This window comes from Myotis davidii, unplaced genomic scaffold, assembly GCF_000327345.1.
Source record: "Myotis davidii unplaced genomic scaffold, ASM32734v1 scaffold238, whole genome shotgun sequence".
Taxonomy (NCBI): domain Eukaryota; kingdom Metazoa; phylum Chordata; class Mammalia; order Chiroptera; family Vespertilionidae; genus Myotis; species Myotis davidii.
The window spans coordinates 6,018,168-6,026,405 of NW_006293779.1; the positions used below are offsets into that span (position 1 = coordinate 6,018,168).

The 8,238-nt window shown below is 49.7% G+C and overlaps 1 protein-coding gene across 1 annotated transcript in view; it reads left to right on the top strand.

Annotated features, from left to right (window-relative positions):
* The window catches only part of KIF3C (kinesin family member 3C), a 32,185-nt gene that overhangs the window by 18,990 nt on the left and 4,957 nt on the right, over nucleotides 1–8,238 (top strand). The window contains exons 2-5 of the mRNA XM_006767501.2: nucleotides 789–890; nucleotides 1,564–1,686; nucleotides 2,742–2,860; nucleotides 3,314–3,430. Of these exons, the coding sequence (XP_006767564.1) occupies nucleotides 789–890; nucleotides 1,564–1,686; nucleotides 2,742–2,860; nucleotides 3,314–3,430 (461 nt within the window). The remainder of the gene's footprint in view (nucleotides 1–788; nucleotides 891–1,563; nucleotides 1,687–2,741; nucleotides 2,861–3,313; nucleotides 3,431–8,238) is intronic.

Below are 8,238 nucleotides of genomic sequence, written 5' to 3' on the forward strand. Positions count from 1 at the left end.
TTCCCTTCCTTCTCTAAAATAAATTTTTAAAAATTTAAAAACAGAGAAAGTAATACCACCTCTCTTGGGGTAAGGACAGAGATAATGTCTGTTAAGGGTCTAGTTCAGCCCCTAGCGCATGTTTGGTAGCCATCCTGGTCATAGTCGGTTCTGATGTTAGATGTGAGAACTGAAGCGGGTAACTTAGCCAAGGCTTTGCAGTTAGCGGGTAGAACCTCGTCTGTCTGGCCATCTCCAAAGCTATGTGCCTCCGGGGCCCCATGTGCCCTTTAGTATTACAGAGTCTTCTGCCTTTGGCTTTTCTTCTGCTTTCCATGTCCGCCTACAACTAGGCTCTTCCGTTGCCTGTGTTGAGATGCCTCTTCCTGCATCGGGAGACAGTCATCCAAAAAGCTGGGCCGCCCAGTGACTATCTTCTGAGCTCCCCCTCCTGAGCACCAGCGGGGTGCTGATCGCCAGGATTAGGTTGCTATCTGCACCCCCCCCCCCTCTCCCCCAGGCCTGTGAACCACCTTCCATCTGGATCCAAAGCAAACAGATCAGGTGCCCTACATCCCCTGAGGGATTCCCTCTCCTTTTCTCACCCAATGGTCCTGCCAACAATGGGCGCCTTGTGCTGGGGCCCAAGAAGCTGGAGGAAAACGCTTCCTTCTTGTTGGAGGCCCCATTGGGACACGTCTTGTGTCTCTTCTTGGAAGGACCACAGAGAGCAGGGAAGCAGAACCTCTCAGCCTGGGGATCCTGTGCCCCTTTAAAAAGCCTGTCTCTAACCCCGTCTGTATCCCCAGGCCATGGAGAGCAAGCTGCTCATCGGAGGCAGGAACATCATGGATCACACAAACGAGCAGCAAAAGATGTTGGAACTGAAGAGGCAGGAGATTGCCGAGCAGGTAGGGCTGGGGCTTCAGGTCATGTCTGAGGGGCATGGGGCAGTAAGCCATCCTTGACTCAGGATATGTGGACCAGTGCCGAGAACCTAAGACAAGCTGCCCTGGGTCCCATGGGTCCACCAGCCCAGGGCCTGTCTCTGGCAGGGGCACTGCTCGCTGGTGGGTGAGAGAAAGTGGTGGCTCTCCACCATGTCAGCCTCCACAGCACCTGGTACGCATTCGTGGGCCTTCCACAAGGTGCGAGTCCTTGGCCAAGTATATGGCTATGTCCTGAATCATCATGAACCATAATTTGTTGCTCTTACCAGTCAACTGTAACACTAGGTGGGGAGATGGTGAGGCGGCCTGGAAGTCCGTAGGCGGACATTTGTGTAAGTGGTTGACACCTCTGGAATGTGCCAGTGATGAGGGCTGGGTCTCCATACCAAGGGGCAGTGCCTAGGAAAGGCATGGCAATAGGAGCTGAGAAGAAAGTTCAGAGAGGAGAGGCTCCACTGAGGTTGGGGTGGGAGCCATGGGTGAGGGCCATGCTACTCTCCCTTCTCCCTCCTGGCAGCTGGGGCCATAGGGAAGCCATGTCCCACGGGAGGCAGAGTGAGCCTGTCCCTGAGCTCCCTTGACCTTCCCTGGTATGTGCTGCTGCTCTGAGCCCCTATGCCCTGCACTGGCCTAGAAACGCCGCGAGCGGGAGATGCAGCAGGAGATGATGCTCCGAGATGAGGAGACCATGGAGCTCCGGGGCACCTACACATCCCTGCAACAGGAGGTGGAGGTCAAAACCAAGAAACTCAAGAAGGTGAGATGCCACAGCAGGACGGGGTCTGGGGGTGTGAGGGACAGTCACCTGTCCAAGGGGTGTGTCTTTTAGGGCCTCTCCCCACTTTGCTTGAACTGCTCAACCCAGTGACATCGCCTGGGCTGCTGGGGGTGAGGAGCAGAGAAGGCAGGGGTTGGTGTTAGGGTGGAACAAAGCTGTTTCTCCTGGGTCAGGCTAGGCCTGATGGGCTGGGAACACCATCATTTCTGGTCTCCAGGGTGATTGTCCTCATGGTCCTGGGTAACTTCCCCTTTTACAGTGTCGCCAGTGAGTCACAGTTTGGATAGCTGGGCCTGAAGCAGGGCCAGGGGAGTGGTGAGCCTGGGGGAGCTCCAAGAAGGAAACACAGGGCCCTCAAGGGAATGTGAAGGGATGAAAATACCTCATCACCGGAACCCTGCAAAGGCAATGCTGGGAAAACGTGTGTGCATGAGATGAGGGTCGAGGGTAGGAAGCTGCAAGTCTCAGCCTGGATTCCAGGAAGAACATGGAGAGCTCGTAGGGTTGCCGATGTGGCTGCCCCAGAGCAGGCCAGGCAGCGGCCCAGTCACTGGCAGTTTCCAGGGACACACCCTCCGTGGCTGGGAGTGGGGCAGCGGGGTCAGTGCTGCCCTCCACACCCCCACTTCTGAGAACCCCTGGAGAGGTAGGAGAGGGGTGCTTCACCTTCCAAACTGGCTTAAACCCCCTCCACTGCCTAAGCCCTGGACTTAGGCCCTGATTCTGGCTCTTCTATTAACTAGTTTTGTGACCTTGAGCAAGTCTGCGCATGAGTTTCCTCACCTATAGCAAGAGGGTGCTGAGCCAAAAGGCCCCCAGAGTCCCTCCCAGTTTGAACATTCCATGCTGCCGACAGCAGCTGAGAGCAGGTAACAGGCCAGCATGCAGGAGGGACAGGGCAGCCTTTGGATGCCCCGTCCTGACTGGTGGTGGAGCCGCGGGAGGGAGATTCAGACCTGGCCCTGGCCACGTCCTGTGCTGAGCCTGGGACCCTGAGCCCAGGTGGCCTCTGAGCTGCACCTGTCCCCACCCAGCTCTACGCCAAGCTGCAGGCGGTGAAGGCGGAGATCCAGGACCAGCATGACGAGTACATCCGTGTGCGGCAGGACCTGGAGGAGGCGCAGAATGAGCAGACCCGGGAGCTCAAGCTCAAGTAGGCTCCCCCCTCTTCCCATTCCTGGTCCACAGCCAGCCCGTGGGCCCCGTGCTTCTCCCAACAGGATCTTCTCCTTCCTGAAGGCCTCTTTCCGCCTGTCACCCATGAGTCCATGTGTCTTAGGAATAACGTGCCGAAGGGATGAGGGAGAGGCCCAGGTTCTGGAGTTTCTTCTACCTCCTTTCCTCCTCAGCCTGCATTTGATGAACTCCCCCAAAGTGCAGGCTGGGTGCTGGCCAGAAGGAGCCCCTTTGGCCCTGAACCGACACTCTTTGCGTTAGAAGTGATGTACAAGGCCTGCTATTCCCCCCCCCGCCCTCAACATTGTGGTTTCTCCGCCTGTGTCCCTTCCTTCTGCCTCTTTGCTTCTTACTTCTGATCCTTCAGATTCACAGATACGTGTGGGGTCCCTCTCCCCAATTCCCATCCCTACCTCCTTTCTGCTCCCAGGTACCTAATTATTGAAAACTTCATCCCCCCTGAGGAGAAGAACAAGATCATGAACCGGCTCTTCCTGGACTGTGAGGAGGAGCAGTGGAAGTTCCAGCCACTCGTGCCAGCTGGCGTGTGAGTCTCTCACCCAGTCGTCTGGGCCTCAGGACTCGGGCCAGGGTGGAGGTGGCCAGGGGCCTGTGGGGAGACAGGTTTCTATAGATTGGAGAGCGAAGAGGATGATTCAGATGGAGGATGGGTTTTCCAGGACCTGATGTAGGAGTCTTCATGAAGGAAGGGTGTCCCCCCCCCAAAAAAAAATGTCTCCTTGGCCTGGGATGCAGAAAATTTTATATGACACGCCTGAAGGGCGGGTAGGGGGGCGGAAGAGCATCTCAGCCTCTTGGCAATCCCAGTGAATGCTAACATTTGGCCAGTCTGATGAATTTTCATTTGTCTGGTGCCAAGAGCAGCAGCAATAGTTAATATTTACCTTCCTGTGTGTTGGGCACGATGGGAGACTCTGCAGACAGAAGGTAAATCCAACTCAGTCAGCACACAAGTCCGGTGGGGAATACAGGAAAGTAACTAGATCAGGAAATGATAGAGGCGGGACCCAGTCTTTATAGCTTCACTCAGCTCCGTGATTCAGCATTTCCACCTGTTTCCACATCCTAGCCGGATAGTTTGAGTACACTGGGTGGGTGTGCAGCTCCCTCTGCGGGTAGCCATGAAGAACAAGGCCAGATAGGCAAACCCAACAGAGTAACTGCCTCACTCAGCTGGACCACTGTCCCTTCATTGAAAATCTGTGTGTATAGAAGGTTTATTTTTAAATTAGTATATATTTTCATTCATTTTATATATTAAGCTTAGTGATGGACACATTAAGCAAATTACTACAAATTACAAGTTTATACAATTGATTACAAATTTCACATTAAATAAATTACTACACCATTAACTAAAAAAGGATATACAGAATCTTTAAATTACCGTTGTGGAACACTGAGTAATGGCCTCCAAAGAAATGCTATTGAGGTTTCTGCTCTGTAGGTCCTTGGAACCTGTGAAGATTACCTTATCTGGCAAAAGAGACTTTGCAGGTCTGATGAAATTAAGGGATTTGAGGAGGAGTATCCTGTGTTATCCAGGTGGACCTTAAATGTAATCACAAGTGTCCTTAAAAAAGGAAGGCAGAGGAAGATGAGACTCTAGAAGTAAGAGATGTCACAACAGAAACAAGAGACCACAGTGACATAGCTGTGAGGCAAAGATTTCCGAGGAATGCCCATAGCCTCTAGAGCAGTGGTCTCAACCTTCTGGACCTTTATTTATTTTTTTTTAAATATATTTTATTGATATTTTACAGAGAGGAAGGGAGAGGGATAGAGAGTTAGAAACATCGATGAGAGAGAAACATTGATCAGCTGCCTCCTGCACATCTCCTACTGGGGATGTGCCCGCAACCCAGGTACATGCCCTTGACGGGAATCGAACCTGGGACCCTTCAGTCCGCAGGCCAGCGCTCTATCCACTGAGAGAAACCAGGTAGGGTTGCCTGTAATTTCAATCTTTTCTTTCTCTACACCAGCGGTCGCCAACCTTTTGGACCTCACGGACCACCGGACCTTCTGGCCCTTTAAATACAGTTCCTCATGTTGTGACCCAACCATAAAATTATTTTCGTTGCTACTGTTATGAATCGTAACGTAAATATCTGATATGCAGGATGGTCTTAGGCGACCCCTGTGAAAGGGTCGTTCGACTGCCAAAGGGGTCACGACCCACAGGTTGAGAACCGCTGCTCTAGAGGTTGGCATTGGCAAGGAACAGACTCCGCCCTGGAGCTTCTAGAAGAAACCAATCCTGCTGACACCTTGATTTTGTGTTAGTCCTGTAGACTCACTGATGCACATAGAGGTATTTAGGAGGCCAAATACCAGTGCACTTGCCCAGAGATTCTTTGCTCTCTGTCCACAAATATTAATGCCCAGATAGGGCGGGAGTCTCCCCTAAGCGGGGTTGGGAGGCTAGCTGTGTAGGTCTGTAGCTTCTCAGTGGGGCATCAGATGCCACTTCATCTGACTACTTTCTGAAAGGCTGGTCCTCCCCAAGGTGACACTGCACAGGTTTGTAAGGGGCAAGTTCATGAGTAGAAGACTTCTCAATCGTGTCATTTTGCACTTAAAATTTACCTTTCCAATCCCGGTAGAGACCCACAGTAGTAGAGCATCTAATGCAGACATTCTCCACCCTGCCGGAAGCTAGAATCACCTGTAAGCTGGGCTACAAAGAGCCTGATTTAAAGGGTCTTGGGTGGATCCCAGGACAATTTTTTTTTTTTTTTCAAAGCTTCCAGGTAAGGCTTCCAACAAGGAAGCTGGGCTCAAAAACTACTACTCCAGCGCCCTCTGCTGGAAGGAAATGCTAGTGAAGCTTCTGCTCTAGGGTTATCTTGTGATTAAAAAACTTCAGTTTAAAGTTTGCAGATGGAGGAATTTCTTTGTGTTGGCTAGATATGGGATGAGAGAGAACCTGAGGAAGGGATGTGTTTTTTAAATTTTTTATTTTAAAAAATAAGAATTGCAAAAATAATACAAAGAATTCCCATATACCCTCATGAAAATTCACCAATTAATATTTTGCCACCTCTTGTTTTATTAATAACTCCTCCACCCCACCACCCCAACCATTTGAGATTAAGTGGTGGATGTCCTAGCCCATCACTTGTATTTCCTAAAAATGAGGACATTGTCTTACATAATCACAATACAATGATCAAACTTAGGAAATTTTATATCAATGCAATACTATTATATAAGCAAATATTCAGTTTTAGCCAGTACCACAATAATGTCCTTTATGGCCGCTTCCTCCCCCTCCCCCAATCCACACACCTGAGATGGTGCATTGCATTTGTCATGCTTCTTTAGTCTTCTATAATCTGTAACTGAGAAGGGATATATTTTATTTAATTAAAAAAAACCCGGTTTTTGTTGATTTTAGGGAGAGGGATAGAGAGATAGAAATATCCATAATCAGCTGCCTCCTGCACGCCCCCTACTGGGGATCAAGCCCTCAACCCGGCATGTGCCCTTGACCGGAATTAAACTCAGACTTTCAGTCTGCAGGCCGATGCTCTATCCACTGAGCCAAACCGGCTAGGGCTGTCAGGCAACTCTTGAAACATGCCCATATCAGCTTATTTTGGAAGTCTATCTTTTATTTTTCCACCATTATCTCTATGTGGTTACTGGTTGATACACAACATCTTCAGGTGAGGTGCCTTCCTTCATCACCAACAATTTTTCAACCAGCTCTAGCAATAACTTTTTCAAGTATGACCTTTCATTTTTTATTTCTCATAATAGACTTTATTTTTAATTGTGTTTATACAAAATTATCTTCTAAGGGTTGGCTATTGGGCAGTGTCTGTAGCGCATGGTTTACAGTTCACAAAATTCTATTGTAACTTTAGCTCTTTGGCCTACTGCAGAGGGTCAATCATGGAAAGTAGGCCTGGGGCAGAAGAGGGAGTAGATGGGGTTTGGTGTCCCAATTACAGACTCCCCTCCCCCAGCCCCTTCTTCCCGCATGCCACCCAGAATAGCCCTGGCATCTTTGTAAGGTCAGGCTGCCAATTCACACTGATCCACTGCTCTGCTCACCCCGCCCAGCCATGTCCTCTGTCCTGTTCCCAGAGCCTGCAGCCTTCAAGGCGCCCCTCAGCCCCAGGCTGGTTCACGTGTACTCCTGAGACAGTACAGCATCGGGCAATATCCGGGAAGGTTCAGTTCCTGTCTCTTCCTAATTGGATGACCTTGGACACCAAAGACTGCATGGTCTCTGCCCTGTCTGCACCTCAGGAGGCTGTGGTCCAATTCAGATGGGATCTGTAGGCTCTCCTGATACATGCTTAGCTATTATTTTACTAATTTCCCCGCTGCCCTCCGAGCTGTCACAATGCTGGTCTCTCGGGTGCACAGCCTCCGGGGCTCCACAGCAGCAGAGCCCGAGAGGTGGGGCTTCTGCAGCCTCATCCTTGCTTGTCCTCCTCCATAAAGAGGAGTCAGCAGGGACCCCAGGTGGGGCCCCGCACTCTTCTTTTACCTTTCATAAAATGAACCACAAGGATGCTACCACTCTCACTGCAGACGGCAGGCATTGTTCGTGGGCTCCTGCCTGGCTTGTTCTATCCAAGGACAGAGTGTCCTACCTGTGAATTACTTGCCTGTTTCATCCCCTCTTCTGTCTTCTAGCTGTCTGCCTTTTGGCTTCTTTCATTGCTCATTTGTGTCCCTGCTTGAAATTAGCAAGTGGCATTGAGAATAAATCACCATCGCAGGGGCCATGTGCAGAGTCCTTGCGGTGTCCCGTGCTCGGTGTTTATCTTGGTTCATCTCAGCCTTGCTGGAGGCTCAGGCTCAGAGAGAGGAAGCCACTTCCCGAGGTCTCAAAGCTCTCAGAGCCAACATTCAAACCCCGGTCCGTCTTCCTCCAAAACCTGTGTGGTTTTTGTGGGTTTTTTTTTTAAATTAAAATAACTTTCTTGTATTCTTTTCTATCTTTTTCTGTTTGTTTCTAATAATAAAGCAATACATCACAATCATCAAATTGCTGAAAGTAAAAATTCTGACATACCATGAGTTGGCAATGGAAACTTCATAGGAATAACTACTTTGAAAGGCAACTTGGCAATATCTAGTAAAGTTGAAATACACATACCCTATAATGCGACCATTCCATTCCTGGGTATTTACCCCCAGGAATCTGTTGAATATATACTGAAGATACCTGTACAGAAATATTCACAGCAGCACTGTATTTAATGTATTTAATGGGGGGCGGAGGAGGAATCAACCTAGATAACCATCAACAAGAGAATATATACATAAAAATATATATGCATTGCCCTAGCTGGTTTGGCTCAGTGGATAAAG